The sequence below is a fragment of the Calonectris borealis genome, chromosome 3 (genome assembly GCF_964195595.1).
Source record: "Calonectris borealis chromosome 3, bCalBor7.hap1.2, whole genome shotgun sequence".
NCBI classification, from domain to species: domain Eukaryota; kingdom Metazoa; phylum Chordata; class Aves; order Procellariiformes; family Procellariidae; genus Calonectris; species Calonectris borealis.
Window position 1 is genome coordinate 116084011 of NC_134314.1, and position 26645 is coordinate 116110655.

A 26645-nucleotide genomic window follows, 5' to 3' on the forward strand; every position below is an offset into this window, starting at 1 on the left:
AATGTGTTCATCCTCATTTTCCATAATTTAAACTTAAATCTTTGGTGTTTAACATATCCTCTTGACTTTTTTTTTTAAAGAGTGGTTATGGCATACTAAATGCTAAAAGTTGGATATGTGAGAAGATTGATCGCAATAGAAACCAAGGTGGTAAACATAGTTAAAACAAAAAGCAAGCCCCACCATACTCTCCCATACCTGGGCAGTTAATTCAATGTTTTCTTGTCTGATTTATCTTATACATCTGTTACAACCATGAAAGAATTCATAGGGTGAATAGACTTGGCTAACCTCTCACTTAAACTGACGTAATCGAGGTGGGATTCAGATAATGTAACTAATTACACGATGTGAAATTAATGAGGTGAGAAATCTTTCACTTTGGGGAAGATGATTTGTTTTGTCCCAGTGCTTTGAAACCTCTGTTCTCTTTGCTAGAACTGGAGTTGCGTCTGTCTTGGGCTAAACCCCCAGAAATGGGAATCCAAGCAGAAAAGTCTGGGAGCTGTTGTCCGAGGCTCTATGTTTGTTCTCCTTTCTAAATTTGCAGCGAAGTGTTTAGGGCTTCTTTTAGTTCTGCTCTTAGTGATCAGAGACAAGTTATTTTATCAGATATTTTATGTTTTATCATACAAGTTCTTTGTTCTGTCTTTACGGATTTTATCCATATCCATCCATTATGCAAGATTATTTGTGCAGTATGCTTGTCCTTCAGAGATTATGTTGCAGTATGTTTACAGACTATGGGCATTGCAAGTCTTTAAATACAGACTGGATTTTCCCCATTCTTAATTTCAAGGCAAATACACCTTGTCATACAAGGGAAAATGTGTCAGCTGTCCTTCGTTTTTGCCCTGTCTACCTCCATTTTGTTCATGCTTCAGGTAATGAGTATTTCAGGTATTCAAATCAGGCTTCTAGTATGTCTGAACTGGGAACTGAAGGACAGCTGCTCTTTGGCAGCTCTTTCTGCATAGGGTTTGGAATAACACTAGCCTCCTGTCTGGTAGGTGGCAAACTGACTTGCATTTTAGGGACACTGCTAATATTTCTTCAACCCCAGTGTTTTTCCCCCAGAAATTGCTTCCAGAGAGCTCCAGTGTAGGTGGCTATGTGCCATATCTTGCTATTTGCCAACAGAAATGCTGGGTACTAGTGAAATGTTCTGTGCTGCCTAGTGTTTTAACTGTAAAAGGTCTCTCCCAGTCATTCATTTCTCTTCCATCAACTTGAATGTTCTGTGGAAACCTGTTTCTTCTGTCATAACTTGCATTGCTATTTGTTTTAATGTAGTTTCAGAAGTCAAGTTGTTTGTAGTTGAGCATTAAAAATAGTATGTTAGTATGTTATCTGTTGGTCCAGTTTGGGATGTAGGATGAGTGACCCTTAAAGCATTTAAGTTTGTTTTTTTTTTTTAAAAAAAAAGGCAAAAAAAAAAAAAAGCACTTTAATGTTTCAGTGTCCTCAGTGGATCACAGCATTCAGTGCCTAAGATGTTAAAACGTTCAGGTGAAAGGCATCTTTCCTGTGGCTGCCCAGATCGAACAGAGGACAGACTAGTTCCAGGTGTATCTGAGAGGACTTGATACCAGCTGGAAGTCTCATATGCAAAATGAGTAGCCTGTGCCACGTGGGGATGAAAAGAGAGGAGACTGAAAAACTGTTCAAGCTTCTTTCTCTTTAAAATAATCATCTTAATAATGTAAAAGACATTCTTTTCTTTTCTTTTTACAGCAAAGCACCAACAAGGAATCTTTCCTAGAACAGAATCCTTTTCCTCTAGGAAAGATTCCTTGTTGGTGCTTTGCTGTAAAAAGAAAAGAATGTCTTCTCTTGGGCCTACAAGGATGGATGCTTGTCCTCAGGGAGGAATGAGGTTGGTCTCCTCCTTCCACAAACAAGGTCTGTGTTCACCTATGATCTTGCTCTTAAGAATAGAGCCAAAACAGTGGGGCAGGTGAAGAGTTAGTTGCTCCAAGGAGAGTGAAGTTCGTCTATCATTTGGCAGCGGTATTACTATACTTGTTAGATTAAAATTAAACCATTAAGGTCTCTCAATGCAGGTTTTTTTCTGTCTTTTTTGCATAAGCCATACAAGAAAAACAGTGAACATTGCTATGCACGTTCTCTGCTTGTAAGCAGCTGACGTTCACACTGTAATATCTTAATGTCTGTTCCACTGTTCGTTTTGTTTTTTTAAAAGCTTATTTTTTCTATTTGATCACCTTTCATTGGAGGTAAATGATATATTGAGGTGGAGATCTGTTCGTCTTCTCTCATGATACTCTAATCCTTGTTTATATTTATTTTTCCTTATATGCAAGAAGTGGGAATAGTTGCTTTTTGACTTTCTATACCACCACAGCAAGATAGAGTGTATCGCTAGGGTGATATAAGAAAAGATTTAAAAGAAACCGTTTAGGAAGTGTTTGGGTGTCCTGCTTTATGAAAGGAATGATACAACTTAATGTGGTGTCACTAAGTCTGTCTTTTAGTAAGGAATAATGTTTGGGGTAAGCTGGCTTGTAACTGGCTGAAACCCTCTTTGTTGTAATTAAATGCAACTTGCTCCTTTTCCTGCTGTGTGTTTTCTTGTGAACAGCGCTTGAACTTGTTTGAATATTATGACGGCTTAGCAGGAGACATTCGGTCTCTTCTGTTAAATAATACGTTGAAGTCTGGGGACATGAACACACTTGCTAAATTTTTTTTTTTTTTACTTCTAGGATATGTTTAAACATCTTTGGGAATTTTTTGTCTCCACTTTTGAAAATATCTTGTATTCTCATATCTGTAGCTACTAGTGGTTTTTTTTTTAGCCATTCCAGGTTTTTATGTCTACCCAGTCTATTGGTTTATTCCCTTCTGGCAATTACAGAGGTGGTAATAATCTCAAAAATAAGCTTGTTTGCATTGGCATAGCTTTGGCCAGAAATAGTGTGCTACAAGTCATGGGAAAATAAAACATAAGTTATGGGCTCAGCTTCCTGTGAAGAGTTCTTAAAGCACAAAATACCATTGTTCTGATTTTGACCTTAAACTAGATGCCGCTGCGCTGTGGTTAAGAGCCTCCCATCTTCACATATCTGATGTATAAAAGGTAACTTAAGAGTCCTGTTGTAAAACTTGCCTTGCAGTGGTTGCATATATCAGTTTGCATGTTTGATGCTGTGACCAAGCATCTGGCATGTTATCACAGAAGAGCTGATAGTGCCCTCTGAATATGTGGCAAAAATGTGTCAGCTTTAAGGAAACAAACCTTGTTCATTTGGGTCCCCTGGTAGCAGCAGTCCCAAAGAAAGGGAAAAGTGTAAAGGGAAAAGCAGTCTGGTGCTCCATGGAGTGTTTCCCATGTGTTGGTTAGCTGCTGATACTGTGGTGCTGTTCTACATCATAGATTGTGTTGCTCTTAAGAACAGTGAGAAAGGCCTCACTGACTAACAGCACGAGAGAAGTATGTTGTGTGACCTGATTTGTTCTGAAATTCGAGCGTGAATGGAGAATCCTGTCTAAGCAAGGGACAAGTGGTGCTGCAAGACCTCTGGAAGGAAGGCACTAAGGAACAAGGGGTGAGCACAGTTTACTAGACCTGCATATCTCTCCCGGACTGTGGGGCTGACAAGGGCGAGACGTGGATATTAAACTGCAGCTGGATGAAGTGGTCTGATACACAGGATCTCATCTAAGGCCATGCTATCTTAGAAGTGAGGTGTTTTTCACTTCTTTCATTTCTTCTAGCTTGTGCTATTTTTGTTCTTAATTTTAAAGACCACATGTTTTGAATTAATCTAGGCTTTTCCCAGCCTACCTTTGCTTCTGTAAGGAATGATCTGGAAGTGGACTGGACTGTGAAAAACGTTAATGGTATTCATCAGGGAAGTCTGAGTTGAGAAATACTTGGCATCATTTTTCACCAGTAAAACAAGGGATTTCCTTTTTTTTTTCCTCACCTGTTAAACCTTATGCATGCTAAGTGAGTAGTAAGACAGTATCATCTTAGTTGCACCATTAAAGTTGATGCTTGTGGAGACGGGTGATCAGATACGCTCACATGACAATGTGATGTTTCTCGCATGCCTTTTGGGTTCCTTACAAAAGCTGGTGGGGGTATAGTCTGAGATGAAAATGAGCTGAAACAAATAGCTGTTCAGGGTTTGGGATGATGAAGGCCCCAAGTTATACTGCTAAAGCATCTGATTTGATAAAGGGTGAAGAGCTTCCATTTCTAGACAGTTGTATCATCAAGTTACGGAACCCAAATATTTTGTTACTTTTAAGTCTAATGTGTAATACTCTTTCCATGTTAAAAATAGAAGATTTCTTTCTCCAAGGGTTGTAATTCCCACAGGATGTGGAGGAACCTAATGCAGCCAGATTACTTGTGCTGTGCTTTGGCCATGTCCCTCTAAAGGAAATAACCTCAGTCCCTTTTCTTGTGTTCAGAAAGCTTTGGTATCTGTCCTGTGCTAAGCCTTCCTGTTCTGGCCTTTCACAGCCAGCTCCCTGGGCTAGAGCCATGCATTAATTCAGGTAGGTTCTCTGCTCTTCCTCTTCACTGTTGCAGCTGCTGATGTGAAGTCTTAATTTCTGGCATGATTTATTTAACTTTTTCCTTCTCTGGTGTTCATGGAGCAGCTGCAGACTGAGTGGGTTTTCATGCAAGGGAATGAGTATTCCTGCAGGAATGTGCCAGGGAGCCAGCAGCTATTAAAAAGGCAAGATAATTAACTCTCTTTTCCAAAGCATCCAGGAATACAAATTAGTCCTGGCAAGGGCAGTATAGCAGTATTCAGAACAAAACACTGAAATGGGCTTGTAGCGTGGGGGATGGCTGAGGTTGGCAGCTGCTGTAGAATACAGGTTGTACTTACTCAGTTTCATATAAGCCATTACCTGTTTGTTTATTTTCTCTTGCCACCGTTTCTTCTTTCCATTTGTGGTCTCATCCTAAGAAAATTAAATTGCAGATGTTTGTGCTCCACTCAAATTTAAGTGGGTAGTAGTCAAATAAGCCCCCAGAATTTATTAGTTGGAGTGCCTGCTTACTAAAACTCTCATCTCCTCAATTTTCTGTCACTTAAGCTGTTAATACAGCAGACTTTGGATATTTCAGGAAGCACAATTTGTATTAGTTGATGCTTTCTCTATCATCTAAATGTAAACTTCTGGCCGTTTTAAACCTAATGGCATAGATGCAGGGATTTGCATGTAATAGAGATTATGCTTCTATTTTGTCTTCTGTTAACCACAGCACTGGAACTGCTAAATCAGATTAAATTAGTGGGCTTTAGATAAACATCCTGTTGAAAGGCTTCAGAAGAGTGTCTAAGAAATAGCCTGGTCAGACAGTGACCTGGGTAATCTTTTTTGAAGTTACTGCATGGTAACCTAAAACTTCACTAGTTTAAGGTGGGAATCCCACTCGCTGAGCTTTTAATTCTCAGTTACCTATCTTCTTGGGGGGCGCTTTAAATCCAAAACAAACTCCTGAGTTCTGGGATAGAGCTCAAACTGGAATATTTTAGTTATTCTTAAATATGTTCCTCTTGCCCGATAATTCTGTGGAGGTTTTTAATCTTTTTGTTGCTATATAGACAAAGACTTGTCTGTGCCCTTTTAAGGATCCTTTTTGTGCCTCTAACTCTTCCTTTTTGTGTCCTTTTAACGTGAAGCAATGAGAACTAACCACAGGATTTCAGATTAGGACTGCGCTATTGACTTATTTCAAAGCATTTCAGAGTAATATGCTCTCTAGTCTTGCTTTTTTTCCAAAGCTATAACTTTCATCTATTAATAAAAAAACCCCTAACCTAATAGTCTAAAGGACAAGTTTCTCTCCATGAAGAGAAATAAGGTGATAATACTTCCCAATGTCTTTCAGGATACGGACTCCAAGTTCACAGCTAAGTGTGACTCTGCTCTTCTTGGTTTCTCCAGCACAGGCTATAACACACCATTTATGCTTGAGTGTTGCTTCAACCTGCCCCTGCCATTACTTCCAGCATCTGCATCTTTGATGACCCTGTCATTGCAAAAAAAGAAATTGAGCTCCTCCTTTTTATTTCCCAAAGCTTCCAAACAAAGCTTGTTCATCTTTCCGTTTTCTGCACATTTTGAAACTTCCCAAGAAACAGAGCAGGGATATTTGGAGATGCGGCGACAACAGAAGTTAATCTAACTCTTTTAGACTGGCAAGAAGGAATGAGTGGTAGCTCCTGTCCTGAGACTGCCAGCACAACCTCCATTTCTTATTGCTGAAAACAGACTCAGCTTTCCAGGAACTCTGCTTTGTAGACCTTTCTGGAGAACGCCCGCCTAAGGATAAACCTCCTTTCATACTAAGAACAGAGCAGTTCAGAAACCCTGATGGCATGAGTTCATCTACGGTATGTGTGTGGGGTCAAGCTTTATGTTCCAAGGGGACAGTTGCTTCTTTCTTGTAACATGCTGCCATCCCAACAGCCTTGGCAGGAGATCTAACTCCAATAAGCTGCTCATAGCTGACCAATGTTTGAGAGGGACTAGTCTTTAAATTGCTTTAGAAGCAGTCACTTTCCATGTGAAGCTGCTCTTAAGCCATTTTACAAGCACTTATGCTGTTTCTATCTTGTACTCCTCTTGAGGTGCTGATGTTCCCCATTTCCCCAGTCATTGTCTGTAGCCTGTGTTGGCCTGGTTCCTATTAAAGACCATGAAGATCAGTGTTCCCAACAGTGTCATCCTCTTCTGTGCCTGCTTTGAGTTGTGTATGAGGTTTGAGCTTAGGTTTGCCAGCTGGGAGGTTAGCTCCTGAATCAAGGAGGGTGGGAGTCTGTCCTGACACAGCAAAGCCCTAAAAACAAATTGCCCAGAGCTCCTGGTTTCACTAGTAGCTCAGAAACTTGTCCACACTTGTCCTTGCAGCTTGGTGAGGAGTCTGTTTACCTTTTGCAAAACACACTGCCAATAACCCTGAATCAGCTTTATAGCTAGGGCTATGCAACACAGAGACCAAGCTGATAACCACTGCATTTTGCTTTGTGTCCTTTCCAAGTACAGACCAAGTTTCACTGCTGAGATGTGAGGAAACGGCAGGTGGAGAGTCTGACGCTGTGTTTACCTGGGAGATAGTGTTCTTATCTGCTCTGTTAACAGGGAGCTGACCAAAGGAGCAAGAGAAACACGAGCACACTTTTGGCACCTGGTTGTGCCAACCACAAATGTCTGTGCTGCTGGGCTGTAAAGCAGAGAAGCCTTCAGAGCAAGGCTGGTTGAGTTTTTATAGACAGGTGTCTGGTAGATTGATTGCTGTAAAATGGAATTTTTTCATGCTATTTAGGTAGCTTTGGGCTTTGTACAAGGTGGCTCTGGCTTGCACATGATGAATGCATGAGGCCCAAGATCTTTGACTTCCTTGTTGTTTTCTTGCCAGTTCTTCCTGGTTTACTAGTGAAGTGGTGAAATGGAGCAGCTTGCCCCTGCAGCTTGCTTGACTTTGGGGGATTGCATTGGTCCTCACAGGCACAGCTAACGTGCCTGCCCTTGTCCTCACACAAGTCCGCACTTTACAGGGGAATGTCACTGGACTGGTTGTTGCATTGTGTGGAGGTGAGGCTGTGTGAATAATCTGCCCATGCATGGGTTTTGCCTGCTGGGCTGCGTCAGGTCAGGAGATACTGGTTTCTGCCAGGAATCTGGTGAGAGTGGGGAGGTGAGGACAATGAAGGATAGGGCAGCTATTGCGCAACGGCATTTTTCAACTACTTCTCTACAGACCTTTCACAACAGACTTGTGCGTCTCCTCCCTTTCCTGGTTCCTTCCAGGGCCTGTGGTTCTGCTTATAAATAAATGATACAATATTTAATATAGAGGATGCAAAAATGGCTTTAGATGATGTGTAGTCCCAAATTCCCTTTGTGCCATGCATGGCCCAGCTGATGCAATCCTGGGTTGCCCTGTTTATCTGAAATACAAAAGGCTGCCATGGAGGAATGGGCAGGGTCCTGAGTGGGTCTTGTTCAGGACCAAGCACCTGCAGCTCTGCTGTTGTCAGGCTTCTGCAGCATTTTAATTGATTTGCCTCTCTGGATCAGACAACTGATCATCTGAAATGCTTCCTGGCACCCACTCCTCCAACTTATTTGTTCTGTCAACTGAAGCAGGAAACTTATTATCTCAAAGTAGCAGGCATAGATTTTATTTATTTTTTTTATTATTACTTCCTCTGTTTCTGCAGCTCTTGCCTTCCCTCTCTTCTTGTGGTGGGCTGAGTTAGCAGGGAGGAAGCTCCCTTGTGGGCCTGTTCTGACTAGCAGCAAAGGTGGGCCACTGCTTCCCAGGGCTAAGGGTCACTTGCTGCAAGGTGAATGGCTGACACTGTCGTCTTGCTGGTGTGTTCGTGTGGCACTGACGGCCAGCTGGAGCAAGGAGAGCATTGCGTTTGGAAGTGCTTGGCGTGGGATTGAGCTTCAGCAATGCCTGGTCTTGGGGTGGAATTCACTGAAATGAAGACAGTCTGTCCTGGAGATCGTCAGGCAAATCGTGGGTGATGACTTCAGCCTGCAAGGAGCAGTCCTTGGTAAACATCCATCTGGGTGCGTACCTGGACGCCATCTCTGAATTACTTGCCACCTCCAGTGTCCTCTGAAGCCTGGCAAATGAATCGGATGTGTTTGTCTTTCCTGGCTGCCTGCAGTGTGATCCTCCACTGCACCGCACCCGACCAGGGCTGGCCTAGCCGCAATTTACACTGGCATAAAACAGGACCTTTTCTGCAGAGGGGATAGCATGAGGTTAATCCAAATTACGTAAAAGCGCTGCTATAAAGTGGATTAGTGAAACTGCATTAAGCCCCTTTGTGGGCACAACTCCAGACTGAAGGAAGTGAAGTCAAATACAGGCCACTTGAGCTCTGAAAAGGCATGTGTGAGCGAGGTGCAAGTCCCATCTTAATGCCCTTGGAAGCGCATCAGAGGGACAATTTTAGCCTAGTAATAATGTTGCTGTCTGTGCATTGCTCAAACTGCTCTTATAATGGCCATGTGGATCCTTTTGTGTTATCTACTCCCCATCTCTTCCCAACTGTGCATATGCTGCATCTCCTCAGCCTCTGTTACTCAAGGAATTGCAAATAAAATGCCTCTTCTGGCTCCTGCTACCTTTGTGCCAATCTCACCTTGGCTCGTGCTGCGGTGCGCTGGGACTCTTATGGCCTTTCCCACTTGCCCTTGGGGCTTTTCACTGCATCAGTTGCAGCCTAGATTGTCCCCCTGCGATGTCTCTTGGCTTGTGCTCAAGCCCCTCTTGGGCTGCGGATGGAAGATGCACAAAACAACCTTTGGGTTCCCAGTGGGAGCAAACGGCCCCAGTTTGCGGCAGCTGGGAGTCAGCAGGCTTCCTCCTGCCAGGTAGATCATCAACAAAAGCCACTACTTTTGTTTCTCTATTAGTGTCTCTGGGTGGCAAACCAGGCTTTGGGTCCCTCTAGTGCTTCACAGGGGGCAGGGGCTGGGGGAGGGGCAATGGGTCCTGCTGTTTCCTCCCCCAGGTCCAGGCTGGAGGTTCCCTGGGGTAGTGCTGGCAGGGAGAACTGAGCAGGGCCTGCCCTGCTGGCAGGGGACAGCAGGTGGCAGCAAGAAATTCAGGTCCCTTTGCTCTGAGTTCAGTGCCAGGGACCGTATGTGTTGACTTCTCCCTGGCACTTCACCTAGGGGCAGGAGTCTGCAGACCAAGGCTGGCTGCTGAATTGGGGACAGTGAAATCTTACACAAACTCTGTCTTAAGTAGGTTTTACACTGCTTTTCGTTTGTGCTCGTAGGCTCGTGAGGTCATGGGATGCTATCCTGCAGCATCTGCACTGTATCACCAGCAGGGACGTACAAAGCTAGTGTGAAAGGACTCCCAGGTGCTTGAGTTTGGACTCTCTCACCAGGATGGCCACTCCAGCTTCTGCTTGGCAATTTGCCAAGACATCTGTGAGTGAGGAGAGAGACTGTGTGGAGCATGCCAAGGGCAGCAAGCACATATGTTGCTGAACACAGCTATGCTTTGGAGAGAGCAGTGTGTAAGGTTGTTTCTGCAGAAACCCATCCTTGCCTTGGGAATCCTCTCTGGGTTGCCCAGAAGTGTCCAAGTTGGAAAAGTCAATGTCTGAATCTCTGCTGCAGTCTTGCCAGCTCTGGGGTGTGAGCTAAGACATCTCTGTAACCCCTCTCCTAAGAGCAGCATTGCAAAAGAGTTCCACTGGATAACCCAGAAACCTGGATTTGATTCCACTGATTTAATCTATTAGGCAAGGAAGGATATTTCATCCTTCTTTGAGGGAGCTGATGTGCTTCCAAACATGCGCAAATGCCCTTGATACTTCAATAATAATGGATAAATGTCAGCCTGGCTTAGGAAGAACAGATCTCGCAAGGCAAATGTGATTGCTTCCACTGGGGACAGAATGGAAAAGGATCCAACAACCAAAGGTGTGAGCAGTGACTACAATGGCTAGGGACCTCTGAGGAGTATTTATTAAATAAATGCAAAGAGGTGTGGTGAGAGGCATGAGAAAACTGGCTGTCACAGTGGCACAAATGGAGATCAGAAGAGATCAGAGTCCCCTGTGGGGCAAGACATCTGCCTCAAAGAGCTCACAAAAGGGATGCAGGGAGCCTGCAGGTTTACCTGGAGGAGGTGGGACTGGGACCATTCCCTTTCCTCCTGGTTTTCCTCCAGGCTCTGCCTGTCCCACTTATCATGGTGGGGGCACCTGGGAAATAATGGCAGTGGTGGAGTTGTGTCTGCCTCCCTGGCTCCTGCGCTGGCTGTCAGATTGTCCCGCCCCTGAGCCATGCCCTGCCTGCCTGCCTGATGAGCTCTCTGGTGGCTTTTTTCAAGGAGGAAAGAGCCCTGTATCGTAATGATGGGCCACAGAAGGAAGACATGGGTGAGGGAGAAGCATTAACACTGGTGGAGACTGCCTTGGACCAGAGCAGGAGCCTGGCAAAGGTTTGGTCCCGCCAGCCATGTGCTGTCAAGCTCTGGCTGTTCTCTGGATTCCCTAGTGTTATCTTCACTCCTGGCAAAGAACGGAACGAGCTTTAAACTTGGAGCCAGATCACTTCTACACAAAAGAAAACAGTTGTTTTGATACCAAATAAACCATTGGTTAGGTTATTTTGGGGAAATTTCCACCTTCTTTTTGTTTTCCATCCTCATCACGTGTAACAAAAATGGACTTTAAACAGGATTTCAGAACAGGAATAGTGCATCAGTTGTACAGCAGCTGTGTACTGCAGTGAATAATTGAGACCCTTGGAAAACTTTTCCTTTGCCCACCCTCCTTGGCTTCAGCCGGGGCTTGGTCCTGCTTTGCTTTCCTTCTGGATTTGCTTTTTTTTGGTTTTCCTTTTGTCAGGGCATGTATTTTCCAAGGCTCAGCCCAGAGCCAGATGTCACAGTCTCTTCGGTGTTTAACCTTGGCCATGGATTTTGTAACTCTCAGGGGAAAAGAAGAACCAACCTCGATCTGGCATTTCTAGCAACCCCCTGCCTCCGGGCCATGAGAGCCCCTTGCTCTGTGTCTCTTGCACAAGCTGCCCGAGTGCTCCGGGGCTGCTCGCTGCGCTGCCCCTGCTGTCTCACTGGGGACAGGGGTAAACTGAAAGTGCAGGGCAGCTGCCAGCATCCCCAGTCCCCAGGCAGTTGTGCCAGGCAGCGAACACCGTGACATTCGTCCTGCTGGCCTGGGTGAGACACGGGGCCTGGGTTCTCAACCTTTTCTGTGCCAGGACACCTCCAATACTCGTGACTCGGTGAACACCCGCTGCCAGGCAACATGGCAGGGTGTCCTTAAGGGTTAAAGTGTTGCTGGATCAGTGTGATGAGAGGGCAAAAGCAACAGTGAGCTCCTGCCCTTTGAACAGGGTAGAAACTCCCGCTCACAGACAGCCAGAGGAGCAGCCTGGTAAACACAGCCACGTGAATATGTGATAAGGGAGCACTTGCACCTGGACACGCTTCTTGGGCAAACCCTTTGCCCAGAGCTGTTAAATACCCTGCCATATAGTAAGCGTGCTGCACTCCCTAACCCCCAGCCTTCTGCGCTTGCAGTGTGACCCCAAGCTGCCTCCCTTGGGGGTTTGCTGTCAGCTCTGGTTTGCTACAGAGGCAAAGTGCAAAGGCATCACACCGGGGGGGGTGTTGGCCAGGCAGGAGCTGTCCCTGCCAGCAGGAGCACTGCAGGCCCCAGGAGCGTGATCGGGTGCTGCGGCACTGGCTCACTCGCTTGCGGCGAAACCAGGCATAGCCATGGCAGCTTCAGCCACAGCGAGTGCATTCCTGTAGCAGCGTTACTGCATTCAAACTGTGTCCTCGCTTAGCTTGGGTCTTTCAGAAGCTGATCCGAGCCAGAGACCCTGCTGCCCAGCTGGAGCAGAGTTCTTGCACCCCAGGAAGGCTGAGCAGGCCCCAGCCTACCCGCCAGCAGCAGCACACCAGGATATAGCCCAAGCCTGCTTTGTGCTGCAAAGCACCAGGCACGCAAGCAAGGCTTTTAAGACCCAAGGACCAGCTCCAAAGCAATTCCCATTGCCTGTAAATGAAGCAGACTACCTTTGCAAAATCAAAATATTCTTAGCAAGGTGCTTCCTCCAGCTGAGATTTGACTTGCCTAAGGGGAGGGCAGTTTGCCTTTGAAACAGCCAAAATGTTTTCTGCATCAAAGGCCCAGCTCACCTCTCAGTGAAAGCATTGACAGCTTATGCCACCTATTTATAAGGCACCTATTAAAAATACATTCATTCATCCTTTTACTCTTTCCTTTCCTGCCAAAGAAATCGGTAAGACATGGTTTCAGTGAGCTCTGATAGCTGGTTGCTGCTGCAGGGTGCAGAGGGGTCAGGCATGGTGGCAGCTCACGGACTCAGCATCCCTCCGTGCTGCTCACTGGGCATTGCAGGAGCGTCCCTGTGCCTCGCTGTGTATCATCTCCCAGCGCTGGCACACACAGACCTCAGGCTCACTAATGCAGCACACTGCTCCTCAAAGAGCATCACACCTCTTTAGCCCCCTGGTTAATGGTCAGACTTAATTACAATGCGGCAGCTGGCTGCCAGGCCCAGCTGTGGGAAAAGTCATGGATTTTAAATATTGGATTTTCTGGTCTTGCCCTTTGAACCTATTTTTGCTGTGGCTGTTGGTAAACTGTGCGCTCCTGAGCTCAGGCTGCTGCAAAATCCTCTATGGACTGCTGCATCCCTGAGCAGGTACATATTTGTAAGTTGTACAAGAGCAGTGTTTGATGTAAGTTGGCATGTATGGCTGAAGGCAGGAGGCTGATTTCAGCTCAGTTTGGTGTAGAATTGCCACCCAATTTACTGTGGGCTCATAAAAGTGCTGGTGGGAAGGGGCCTGTGGAGGTCTCTGATCCAGCCAACCCTTGGAGCAGGACTGTTGGCAATGCCGAGTCAGAGCAGCTGGGGCTCTGCAGAGCTAAGGCTGAAAAACTTCCAAGGACGGAGACCCCTCCTCTCTGGGTACGTGTCCCAGGGCTGCACCACCCTTCCAGGGAAGGAGTTTTTCCTAACGCCTTACCTGAACTGGCCAGGCTGCAATCTGCCTCTTGCTTCATGTCATATTGTCTTGACCTACTGGAAAGACTTTGGCTCCATCCTCCCTGTATCTGCCCTCCAAGTCACTGTGGTCTTCTGCTAAATAGCCCCAACCTCCTCTCATTCCCAACTAGCCAAGCCAGTTGTCTCCACCTCTCCCTGCAGGCAGTGTCTCCTGACCTCAACCAGTCTGGTGGCCCTGTTGGGTCCTCTCCAGCTTCCCAGCAGATCCATGCTCATCCTGGAGGGGCTGTTCACAGCCACTGAGACCTGCTGAAGGGGGGTGCTTAGAGCCAGGGCAGGCTGAAGTCAAGCTCAGAAACAAGCTCCTTGTTGTGTCTGCTTGAATAAGGCTTCAGGAGAACCTGGTTTTGATTGATTTCTGAATGAGATGGGTCTGAACCAGCTGGCAAGTGCCCAGCAGTGATAAGCAAGGCCTGCCCATGTCTGTCTCCTTGCAACATTGCAGCATTCTTCTGACCACTGAGGGATATAGGGCGCTGCCCTGAACTGTCTCCTCAGCCACATGAAGGAGCATCTTCCTGGGAGCAACACAGCTTGGGGACATCCAGCACAAGGCTGATGTGCCCCGAGCCCCAAACTATGTGGGGTTCTCCAGAGCAGCAGGCACCTCTCCACTGCCTCCTGGGCACTGCCCACCTGTGCTGGGGCAGGTCTAAGGGGCTCAGCTGCTCCCAAACCCCAGAGGCAGTGTGGCTGGACCCCAGGGGAGCTGTTGAAGCTGGCTTGCCCTGCCCAAGGCTAGGTCATCCATCTTCACCTTGCCAGCACAGCTCATCCTGACATGGAGAGGCGAGTGTAGTGCTTTATTTAGATGGATACCGGGGAGCAGGGGAGCTTTGCAGGATCAGCCTGGGCATTTTGGCAGGGTCTGCACTCCATACCTGAGCCCTTGGTGGGGCATTAGGCTCCCTCCTTTTCTCTCCTTTGTGGAACTGGGATGTGCTGGGCAGCCTGTTCCTGCCCAGAACTACCCGGCTCCCACTAATCACTCCTCTCTGAAGGATGGTGTCAGATGCCCAAGGCCGCTCCACTGAGGTCTGAAAGATTAGACTGGAAGTTTTCTGGGTGGGAGATGTCCCAGGGCTGAGGTCAGGGACAGAAATGTAACGTCTGCCCCTCTCTGTTATACAATCCGCTGTTAAATAATCACTCGGGGTCACTGCGCCTGCCAGGTGGCTGCGGCTGGCAATGGGGCTGCCTGGAAACAGGCTGTGGTTTGCAGGACCGCTGTCCCCCGGACAAGAAGAAGGAAAAGCAGTTACATGCTTTTGGGCAGTCCCATGCTCAGACCCTTCACAGCCTTGGGGTTCCTCATTGCAATGTGCTTTTTGACAGAGGCACCAGCCTTGCAAGAGCATAACCTATTTGTAAAGCCAGTGGCCCGATGTTCGCAATGGGTAGATGGCTTTGGCCACGGTGAGAAAAGGCTGGTGTTTATCTGCGGGGTGCTGTGGCCTGATGGGCGCAAGCAGGGACCCATGCCTGTCTTTGGGACGCTGGGTCTCCATGGGTCTGGGCAAAGTGCAGTGGGAGCACAGCTCTGTGTCCCCCAGCCTCATGGCTGCTCTCTGCATTTCATAAAGCTGCAGTGGAGCAAAAGTTGGGGCTGAGCTGTGGAGCCCCCATGCAGCGGCTATCAGCACATAGGGGTGGGGCCAGTGCCACCGTCCCCAGGCACTATTTTCGGGTGGTGCTGCCCATCTGGGATTGACACCCATTTAACAGCACTGTATTAATAATTTAGAAGGTGCTGCACAATGAAGTACCTGAAACGGGCACGTGGAGGACATCGGGAAACCTGTGGGAATGGCTAGCGATGATCCATGCTGGCTGCAAATGAGCAGTTGCTTGAGAGAGCTGGATGATTTGTCCTAGGAAATACAGGCCAAGTCCCGGAAAAGAAACTACGCTGGCAGGGGAAGCTCCCAAAAGCTCCCAAAGGAAGTTTGGGAAGCAGACACACTGTGCTTAGAGCCCGAGCCTTGCTGCTCTGGGGCTGCCATCCATTTACAGCTAGCTAGCTGATTTTTGCTGGATAATTTCTTCCTAATAAGGATTTTTGGCAGGTGGCCGTGCTCCCCTGAGGGTGAGGGAGAGCAATTCAATATGAGCAACAAACTGGTGTGGGGCAGAGCGAGTTCCTGTTGTTTTCAACTCAGAGGGTGGGTGGGAAGTAGAAATGCTGGGGGATGGCTGGACGGCACTGAGGAAGCTCAAGTTATCCCTCGCTTCTGTTTTGCCCCCCTGAATGCTGCGCTGGCAGAGCAGGGCATCAGCATGGCCCTGTGGTGGTGGAGGAAAGATGCTCCAGGCTTTTCAGTTTTGCTCTGCGTCTCTCTGCACAGAGGTCAGGGTACCACAAGCAGCAGGGCCTTGCCAAGAACCAGCCTGGCAGCCAGAGGCCCATGCCGGTGCAGGAGCACCTGGGGCCTGGGATGATGTGAAACACCTCGCGCATTTGCCAAACGTCCCTCATCCAGAGTGACAGGCATGTGGCAGCCCTGCTGCTCTTCTCCTAAAACGCTCCTCGTGAAGCCGGTGGGAATCATGAGCCGTGTCCCCTGTTGTCCCTTCTGCTCCATCCCTGAGGCTGCTCTGGGACAGTGGGGACCCTGAGCTGCCCTTGCAGCATCCCCAGAGACCCCTGAATGGGATTGGTGGGGCTGGGGTGGGACACTGGCTCGGCCAGATCACTTGCACACATGCACAGCTCATGTGCCCCAGACGGCAAACTGCCCTGCTCTTCCCATACAGTCAATTGCTCAACCCCCAAATGCTGCAGAGCCGTGGCACTGAGCCTGCTTGCCTGTCCCTGCCGGCAGGCTCTTCGGTGCCTGGCTTCCTGTGATCCGGGCAGGCGTTCTAGCTTAACGCAGCTATTTTGTTATTTAATCCTGCTTGATTTTCCTTAACACCTTTCCAAATGTTTTAAGCTATCCTTTGTGGTGCTCATCCACTGTTTAATCCGAGATCAAATGATTGTATCTTAATCCCTGGATCTCAAATGAATTTGCCATTGGTTTGGGCAGCTAACCTTCCAGCCCTGCATTTATCCAGGGCAGGCAGAATCAGGAAAGGAATAAAATGCCTTCTCCCTCTCCTTCTCTTGCTATTTCCCTCTTTCTCTCAAGTTAACGTTACTTCAGCTGCACAAAATAGTTGATAGCCCCCTGATTAATACTTCTAAATCATTTTATGTTTTTCCTTGTGATGAGCCACTGGAGCCTTCTTTTGTCAAACTACCTAAATGCGATCAAAGCCAGTGCAATACTGTGCTTTTTGTGGCTGACTGGCTGCACAGAGCAAGCTGACATGGAGCGAGTGTACAGGACAGCACTTGAATCCATTGTACAGTCTTCCTGGAGGACCCAGCCGTGCTCTCCATGAGCAGTCCCCAGCAGCAACTTGGCACTGTGCTTTTCCTAAAGGACACGTGCACTTCGCTTTTGGCTACCTTTGTTTTGACGCACTCACCTGGCCCACAGGAGTGTGTTTCTCAGCTCGGCAAGGGGAGACCTGCAGTTGCTGAAACACCCCTGGAGCAGCACAGACCTCTGCAGTTCCTGAGGGCACTGAGACAAACGAGGGGACCCCCTTGACACAAGCCCTGCTGCCTCTCAAGCAAGCCCGGGAGCAGGGCTGGGGCCGGCAGATACCCCATGACCACACCTTCCCCACATTCCTCTGCCTTCCCCACACTCTCCTCTGTCACACAGAGAGGTTTTGGGGCAGGAGAACCTCTGAATCAGACCAGCACAAATCCGAAGATGAAAGGATGCTGATCTCAGCCCCGTCCCCTGGGTGCTGCTAAAACTTGGCTTCTTGTTTCATGGTGATTGCCCATGGCTACGCTGCAGGCCCCCTGCTCAGATGCATACAAAGAGGTTTGGAGAAAGATTAAACACCATTTTTCTACAGCGTGTTCTAGATTTTATTGAGAGTAGATTAAATCTAATTAAATTCACACGTTAATCCAGCCAGATTAAATGGCACATTCTGCTTTGTGTCCTTAGCTTGGCCCAGAGGCCAGACTGAACCTGGAAATGCAGACGGCAGAACTGGTCCAGTCCTTCATGTCTAGACTCAGCCCCAGGCTTTGATTCGATGCCAGAGATTGGATCCAGACAGTTTGATCAGTGTGTTAAGCATCATGCCCCAGGTCCAGGCCTGGTTCAGAGCAGAGTCAGAGCAGTCATCCCGGCCCCAGGTGCCCTCTCGTAAGCCCACAGTGCTGGTGGGAGAAGCTCAGGTCCCCATTTGACCTGGGGTTTCCTGTAGGTGCTGCTGTCACTGGGTCTCACGTCAGCTCCTGCTGACAGATACCATAGCGAGGCAGCCCGCGCTACTCCAAAACTTCTCTCGAGCTGGGCAGGGTGGGCTGTGACCGCGTGGCTAAATTGCATACAGACCCGTCCTGATGGAGCAATGGGCTGATGCAGCCTCATCCAAGGGAGTGTGGGACCTTGTGTTGGGGGGGTTTGCCTTCCAGGAAAGGACAATGAGAGCAGCAACTCAGCTTCTCTGGTGCTGTGGGAATTCAAAGCAGAATCCCTCTTTTAAGCACAACTCATCTCTACGCAGCTAGTCTGGACTTGCATGGGAAAAAACCATGTGAAACCCTGGGAATAAACCACCTGCCTCCTTGTGAGGACCTGTAAATCTTGCCCAGCAGAGCCAGAATCATGTAGCTGCAAAGGATGCAAATAAACTCCACTGTGTAATTAGCACCTTTTGTATGCCAGGGCAATCATACTGAACCCCGCATGCAACCAGGAGCCAGGTCTGCCTGCACAGGGCTCAATGTAAAATACCCTCCCCAGGTGTAAAGCTGCACCGCTTTACTCAAATCAGTATCACACAGTGATGCTTTGCCCCATAGAGGAGGAGTTGGCTTGTGATACGAAAGATCAGGTAAGCTTAAAGGACAAATATCCTCTTCTAAAAGCTACAGCCAGTGCTGATAGAAGTGTTTCCTAGCAAATACCCGCAGCACACTAAGCAATCAGTCTTATTTTATTACATTAAAGAATAAAATGTCTACACAGCATTTTTCCAAGTGAGACTCTGAATTGACGCTGATGCCTCTGTGATGGTGGAGTACTTTCTCTCATCCCAAACTGGCTCTGGTAATGTCATCTTTGCATGCTGCACCATGCAGAAAAAGCACTAGTAGTGTGGACTGAAGCATGGTATCACTGATCGCGTAGGCACCACTGGGGACTCCTCCTTCCTTAAGGCAAGTGCCTTGCTGTTTGTACCAGCAAAGCAGACACAGCTCTGTGCCTTGGAGGGAGGCTGTACAGGTTCAGTGGCTAGTGTGATTATCTCTGCAAGACATTTGATGGGCATCACAGTGACAGCTGGAGCAATTCCTCTTTTTCTAGACAAGAGGTTTGGGAGCTAGAGTCTGGGGGTGTGGAAAAGTTCTTTCTCTGTGGTGGCCTTGATGGCCTAAGGAGCCATCAGGAAATGCCACCAAGGGGACCCAAACCCCAAAGGTGCTTAGAGGTGCCTAGATCAGGTGAGAAAAAGCAGTTTAAAGCCTGTATGGAAATGCATTTCACCATACTGGCATTTAACATGTGCATGCATACTCCCCAGTAGCAGAGGTGGTCTCATTTTTAGAGAGGCACGTCAAAAATCACTGCAGAGCAGGCAGTAGGTAGGCAAACGTGTCCTCCAGGTGAGGCTGGAGGCAGCATGCTGGCTGTAGACAGAGCCATCTCTGCAGTGGGGCAGCCCTGGGGTTGGCAGATGTATCGGCACTCTAAGCAGCACTGCAGCCTCCACAGGAGTCACTATCTAGCCCAGGCTGTAATAGCAACCTCATCTTGTTGTGCTCTTGCATAACAGTGAGATGGAAATCGCACTGTGTTTATACAGACCCAAATGATAGCAGTCTGTTTGAGCAAACGCTTGCACATGAAAGCTTCCACTGACTACAGAGCTTCATTTCCAGGAGCAGAAGAAAAACCACTTAGCCATTTAATCCTCTGAAGACTTTAATCACCCTGATAAGGGAAGACAGGGCAGGATGGGGGAGAAGGCTCCCATTCGCACCTGCGAGACTGCCACCTTCACGGGCAGGCTGCATACCACCACCCCAGAGAGCCACCCCTAACACGCAAGCGTGGCTCCGGAGTCTGCCCACTGCCCTTCCCCCGGCTGTGCCACAGCCCCTCGATTTAAACCCTTAATCCTGGGGAGATTGTGCAATAGCTCCTTCAGGCTGAGAACGGATTATGCCCGTTTCAAAGGTATTTGGCACTCGGGCTGCACTGGGAGAGCCCAGTAAACCGGCCCAACCCCTCTTGCAAAAGCACCTGCAGGCGATTCCTGCAGCTGGTGCCTAGCAACATGCTGTGAGCTCCTCTGACAACAGCTAAAATTCAACGTTATTTCACCCTTCCTCCCCAGAGGAGCAGCTCTTGAGTCATCACCAGGGGAGAATGGGACGTGTCTCCCACTCAACTTGCTATAAATGAGTGGTATGGGAGGGGCTGCTCTCTGTTTCTTGAGGATGTGTGCTGCTGCCAGCTAAAAAGGCATCTCCTCCCGGCATGTGGGACAGCTCCAGGTTCAGGAGATTTGGTAAATTGATTTTTCCCCCTCCTTCCCAACTTGCTTTCTGCTCCCAACAGCCTCTCTGCTTCCTTGGAGCTCTCTGCAGGGAAGCCTACAGGAGAACCAGGTTTGGATCCACGCTGAGTCCCACCTTGGCTTTGCTTCGTCACGCAAACACACGCAGTAGCTACAAGCTCGGGGCTGTGCTAGGCGCTGTCTAGTGACACACGGCAACTTTTACAGCACCTGCGTGACAGATTAAGGTATCTCTGAATCTGAGAGAGATGCTCTTGGGGAATGGCAAACATCAGAAAAAATGCATAGGAAGCCAAGGTTGCCTGTTTATGGGGCTGAGATCCTTGCAGAGGTGGTGAGGCAAGCACCAGCCTGCCTGGGCAGGACCAAGCAGCATGTTTCTGCGTGTGGGCAGGGCACAGGGATTGGTGATGAGAAGAGGGAGTCATTGGGAGGATCCCGCTGCAGAGAGGGCAGGGGCTCGGTGGGCAGCACAGCCTCCAATGCCTGCTGGCACTGTGCAGAGGGGAGGAGGGCTCCGGCTGGAAGAGGTGGGAAGCTGTGAGTAGATGAAGCCCATCACTAGTAGGGCCGTGGTGCCGCAGCCTGGGCACTTCTGAGAGAAAAGCGAGATGAGGTGCCTTGCAGGGCTTTTCCAAACGCTGGGAGGGCACTTGTTTGCCTCTGGGAACAAGCCTGAGATCCAGGCGGATTTCCCAGTGGGAGACTGTTAGGAAATCTCAGGCTTGCCCAAGTGACGTAGCTCCCTTGGTGGTGTCTGGTGGGAGGGCAGCTGATCACCGTCTGCCCTGGCTGTTCCCAGTGCTAGCGCTGGTTCACCACTGCAGGGCTGACCGCTCCTCGCCTCCCCAGTCTTCTCCCTTGGGAAGCCCCGGGTGGCCCTAGGGACGGCAGCCAAGAGGTCAGAGGTGCCTTATTGCTGTGGACAGTGGGGGCTGTCAGAAGAACCACCTTTATCTCACCTCAGCTGTCTGTCCTCCGCTCCCATCTGCCTGCAGTGCTGCGTAGCCTGGAGGGAAGACTGAGACTCACTTTGTCGCTAGTTTGGACTCTACAGCCTGAAGCAGATGAGGAAAGACATTGGTAAGTGCGGTACCGCCAACAGAGACCTCTCCAGCTCGTCCCAGGACCCTCAGCCCTTCAAGATGGGAGATTCGTCTGTTCCCCAGCCTAGGAGTGGTGTTCAGCATGCTTCAGGTGGGTGTTTGGCTTATGGATTTGTCATCATGCAGGTCACCTTATACAAACCCAGCAGCACTTCATAGGTTAACTGGCAGGGCTAGAGAAGCATTTTATACAGAAAGGCATAAAGACCCTGAGTCTGATCTGGCCTTTTCTAGCGTCCAGTGGGTGCCTCTGCCTGCATGGGTCAGGAACTGTCCTGTCCCCTGCCATGCTGTCTGAAGGCCAGGAGACATTGTGGTGGATCTATTTCCCTTCCAGCTATGGGAGGCGACAGCTCTCCCAGCAGAGTGGCTGAGCAGCCCCTGCCTTGGGCAGAGCTGGCTCATTGCACTGATGACACTGGTTCTGTCGACTGGCCCAAAGTGGGTTTGGGACAAGCTTGGGACAGAGTTTTTTAAATCAGCATGGCCAAATCCAGAAGAAGATGCTGTCTGTAGTGCAAAACTGTGCCTTTGCTGGCTGAGGGGACTACTGGCCCAACCTGCACTTGTGGGTTAGACATGTCCTCCTGCTTCAGCAGTCTCTTCCCACCACAGCCTGCCAGTGGTTTGCGCAGTTGCTCCCAAGCTCCTTTCAGGCCAAATCCATGGCTAGCTTAAGCAGTTTCAGTGCTAACTCCTTGCATAGCCTGGCTCAGAGGAAAGTGGTACACAGCTGGGAGTGTGCTGGAGATGGAGACCTTTGCAGCCAGATGACATGTTGATAGCAAAATCCTCAGCTCAGAAAACATCTCCTTCCTCACTGCAAACATAAAAGGATAGAATTAAGGTTGAACTTTCTGACCAACAGAAGTTCTTGACTTCTGTTCTCACATTACAGCAGCAGCAAATCCTGTTGCATGGAGCAGAAATCTATCTGTCTGTATATGCACTATTTCAATCTCTTCTCTGCGTAAACTGTTCCAGACTTAATCAGAAACAAGGCTGTTTACTACAACAGAACTGGAAAACTTCTTTAGTATTGTGGTTTTTCCCCCCAGTTTTTTAGCTTTCATATTGAGCTGCTGAAGCTTAAGTCTGCCAGTTAACAGTGTTTCTAGCTTTCAATGTGTTTTACTTCAAGGTATCTCCCTTTGCCTGATTTCCTGTGTATCTCTGAAATACCTCTGTATTCTTTCTGATATCAAGAAAGGTTTTCCTCTTAACTTGGGATGAGGTTAGGACTTGGTGTCATTACAGCATCTTTTAGATATTTTTTAATGTCTTTTAAATGTGTTTTAGACATTAAACTATCTGAGGCAAGGACTGCCACTGTAAGCAGAGCACCAAGTGTAGACCTCAATGGTAGGAAGACCCTTATGTGCTACCTCAGTAGTAAAGGACCGAAAGCAGGGTTTGGAGAAGATCTGGAAAGCACTTCCAGGTGCCATGACAGCCTGTTGGTTTTTGCTTTGAAGATCTCTTCTGAGCTTTCCCTCTGAGGCAGAGGGAGGCCGTTTAGGCAGAACCAACTGCTTGTGGTTTAGACTGCCGTCACTAAAAAGTTGCATCTCCAGGGCCAAATAAATTAGCATAACTCATGATTTTGAGAAAAATGGTTTCTACAGAGACCCATGATGAGGTGGGTTTTTGCAAAGCTGTTGCCCACTTCACATGCTGATTTATCAGACAAATGTGTTGCCATAACAAGTGACAAGATCACACCGATCAATTTGATTGTGAAGGTTTACATGACCTTTACAATATGAAACCTCACAGACCTAAAACGTTTGTGCAGTAAAGGCAGCTAGCTTTAACAGTTGGCCTTTTAAAAGAATGCAGTAAGGTCAGTTTGGGGTTAGAGGAACAAGACTCTTAGAAAATCCAGAAACAGCAGGAATGTTTGGTCCCTTGGGAACTTGTGTGGCTTGTTCTGATTCAGAGCTGTCCTTTTGCGTGTTTCCAGCCCAAATGCAGCGGGAGTGCCACACTGAGCAAGAACTCAAGAGTGAGGAGCTAGTGTTACTGCCAGAAATGCAGAGTGTTTGGGTCACTTTCCTGGCTGTCCCCGTAGCCCAACAGCGATGGAAAAGGGAAGCGAGGGCCCAGCGGGGCGATGGCACAGTGCAGGCAGCGGTGGATGCCATCAGGTAGCCTTAACGGATGGGCCTGGCAGCACACTGGCAGCTGGCTGGCTGCATTTTCTACATGACCGAGCTGTGCTGGGAGCAGCAGGCCGATGACGAGTGAGGAATCCCCGAGGGATGCTCACCCTGAGGTGTTTCATACGGCCTTGGGACCTCCTCACCTGCCGTGCCATCTTCATCCCTTTGCCCCAAACACCTTGCTGCTCTCCAAGCCCCTCGAGGGCCCTCTCACCCAATGCGCTGGAGCCCTGCATGCTCCATGCCATTTCGACGGCAGGGTGCAGGGCCGTGAGGGGGGCACCCCACCCCTCACCTCGGCGGCCGGTCCGGCAGCAGGGCCCGGTTGTGGCGGGGGTGTGTGTGTGTCTCTCCGGCAGCAGCGAGAGGCCCCCCCGCCTCGTGGGACACTTCGCCTCCTCCCTCAGACGGAGGGAAGGCTTCCTCCCGGTGCAGGCGGGGGACTTGAGCGCCTTTCCTGGCGGCCCGCGGCCGTGCTGCACCACCCCAACCCGCGGCCCCGGCACGGGGCTGCCAGGCAGGCGCGGGCCGCGGACGGGGAGTGACCGCGCATGCGCCGCCCCCAGCGGTGGCAGGGCGCGGGCTGCGCGTGCGCCAGCCCTCCCCTCCCCGGGCCGGCAGCCGGGGGCGCTAGGACCCGCCCCGCCCGCGCGCCGCCACCGCCGGGCGATAAAGGTCTCGCGGCGGAGCTTTGACGTCACGGCGAGTTAATTTTAAACCCGGACAAGATGGCGGAAAGGGACGCGGCGCGGCGCGCGGGTCCGGCCCGCCAGCGGCCCGACCCGGCAGGTAACGCGCCCCCCTGGGCGGGCGGCCGCGGGCCGGCGGCGGGGCTGCCCGCGGGAGGCGCGGGGTTGGGCGGCGGGACCTGTCGGAGGGCGGCGCCGGGGGAGGCCCCGGTGTCTCCCCCCTCCTCAAAATGGCGGGGGCGGCCGCCAGCCCCGACGCCAGCCCTCGAGGGGCGGTGGGGGAGCCGGCGTGGCGGCCCCTTCGCTCGGCCCGCTGCTCGCTCCCGAGCGGGGTCACCCCGCTCTCCCTGCGCGGCCAGGGCCTCCCGCTGGGGCGGCCCGTACTGGAGCGGCCCGGGGGCCGGCGGCCGGTGACCTTACTCCCCACTGCGGCGTGGCCGGTCCACCCCGCTGCCCGCCCGTGTGTACATCACGTGAGGAGTGGGGGGTGCGGGCCGGAATGCGGCTAGTGCTGCCCGGCGGGGCCCATGGGCCGCTCGCCTGGCACGCTTCTGGGGCCGGAGCGAGGCAACCCGGAGGGTGCCTGCTTCCCCGGAGCCATGCCCACCTGCGAAGGGAGCAGCACGGGGCAGCTTGGGGAAGGAGCTGGTTGATCCATGTCGGCCCGTCCCCCATATGGACCCGGTGCGCTCCACCGTCAGTGCTGTTCTTGCTTGTAATATAGCCTCTGGCGGTGATGGGACATGTCTCTGGCTTGGTGTTTAGGCTCGGATGTGCTGGAGTCTGCGCAGTGTGTTTTTTTTAATACGGTTATTTCTTAAGAATAGCTTAAAAGCTGAGAACTTGTAACCCTCTCTCTGCCATACTCCGCGTGAGGGGGGACCTGGGACTTGCACTGAGTTGAACACTAAGTTGAATTGCGTGAGATTTTTAGCACTGCAGTAGAACACTGAACTATTTTAACATCTTCATTGTATAACTCTCATTTAATTTGGAAGCAGAACGATTGGACTGGGCACGATTAAACAAAATCTAGCAGATGCTATGTGCCACTATTGGTTTCAATTGCTTCATTTGCAAGCCAACTAGAGACTGGGAAATCTGAGTGCGCTATAAACTGGCAGGTGCGGAGTGGCTACTCTACTGACTTTTTTTTATAGGGAGGAATAGGCAACGCTTTTGAGCATGTGGAAATGTTTGATTGTGTTTGGCAGCATTGCAATTTTAATAATTTAAGAGTCCAAAGATTGAAATCGAGGATATGATACTGCTTTACTGCTTGGGTACTGGTTTCTCCCCCCGCACCACCCCAGCACTGCTGAATTTTCTTTGATGGTTCTCTGTTTTCACCACTATGTGGTTTAATAATCTCAAAGCATTAGATTATTGCGTAATTTTCTCAGGGTCATAAAAGCACCAGCACACCTGTAATAAATGGCCTTTAAGGTAGCTCTGTCGTCATTAGTGGTGGAAACATGCGCATGTCGCTGTTAAGTTGCTTGTGTGATTTAGGCATGGAAAAAATTAATTGATAGGGTCTGCATGTACAGCTATGGATGATCTGTGCCTGCCTGCGGAAGAACTTTCTGTACAATAAAATGAAGCAGAGTGGTAGACTGGAATAGTTGCAAGAAGAGAAATGTAACAGAAGAGGCCTATAACTCCTCCTGTACCATTACAAAGTGTGGCTTAACAGGTGTTATGTTCTAGCTTGCCCTAAAGTCACTAATGATGTTTTACAGTTCCTTCTCAAATAATAGCAATAGCTCTGTGGTGTTTCAACTAGAATTTTTTTGAAAGCAGGGAGTGGGGTTGAGGAAGGCTGTATTCTTTCCTTTTCATGTTCACCTGCCTGCAACGTAAAGACACTTCTGAAATAGTTCTAGCACAGAACAGTTTTACTTGAACTATCATAAAAGCATTCCTTTAAATATGACAGTCTCTCCTAGTTTAGGAGGCCAAGCAGCTCTTGTTCGTGTTGGATGGACAGCAATGCTTGAGCCAGGTCTTGCAGGAGTGCTGATACTTCTCAGGTACCTTGTGCCAACTGCAGTTCCTGTGTTTTGGTTAAATATCAGTGATAAACGTTTGCTTACTGACTATACTAATAAAGTGCCACTGACAGGAGCAAGATACTGTGATAGATGAGGGATTGTTTTCTCTTTTTGTCCTGATAAGAATAGGGACGGTACCTCAAGCTGGCTAGATTGGATAAGAGCAGGTCTGTTGGAGGGGAGGAGGGCTGGGGATTTTCCTCCGATGGAAGAGAAGAGCACTTATCTCCTGATGGCAGTATCACATCCTCTCCGACTTTGAGTTTTGCCCAACTGCAAAAACAGATGTAATAAGCAGATGGAAATGCAGATAAAGTAAATTCTGTGTTGTTCTTGTTTTGGTAGTGAACTGCAGTGGTGTTAGTCTCCATCACAAGCTGGATCACAGGTTTCACTTCAGCACTATGGTAAAACTAGTTTTAACTTTGTGCC

General features: G+C 49.2%; 1 protein-coding gene and 1 long non-coding RNA gene across 10 annotated transcripts in view; one reads left to right on the forward strand and one right to left on the reverse strand.

The window, feature by feature from the left end:
- Nucleotides 1–17525: 17525 nt before the first annotated feature.
- LOC142081047 (uncharacterized) lies at nucleotides 17526–23993 on the reverse strand. Its single transcript, XR_012673206.1, has 3 exons — nucleotides 23766–23993; nucleotides 21165–22128; nucleotides 17526–21083 (listed from the first exon to the last, which is right to left on the reverse strand). It is a non-coding gene; the product is annotated as an uncharacterized LOC142081047 (long non-coding RNA).
- Nucleotides 23994–24037: 44 nt separating this feature from the next.
- The window catches only part of ATL2 (atlastin GTPase 2), a 40590-nt gene continuing 37982 nt past the window's right edge, over nucleotides 24038–26645 (forward strand). For 2 of the 9 annotated variants that reach the window (XM_075147536.1, XM_075147525.1), the window contains exon 1: nucleotides 24038–24259. In XM_075147536.1, the coding sequence (XP_075003637.1) occupies nucleotides 24199–24259 (61 nt within the window). In that variant the 5' untranslated portion in view covers nucleotides 24038–24198. The remainder of the gene's footprint in view (nucleotides 24260–26645) is intronic. The other 7 variants (XM_075147529.1, XM_075147527.1, XM_075147528.1 and 4 more) reach the window with 6 other exon arrangements.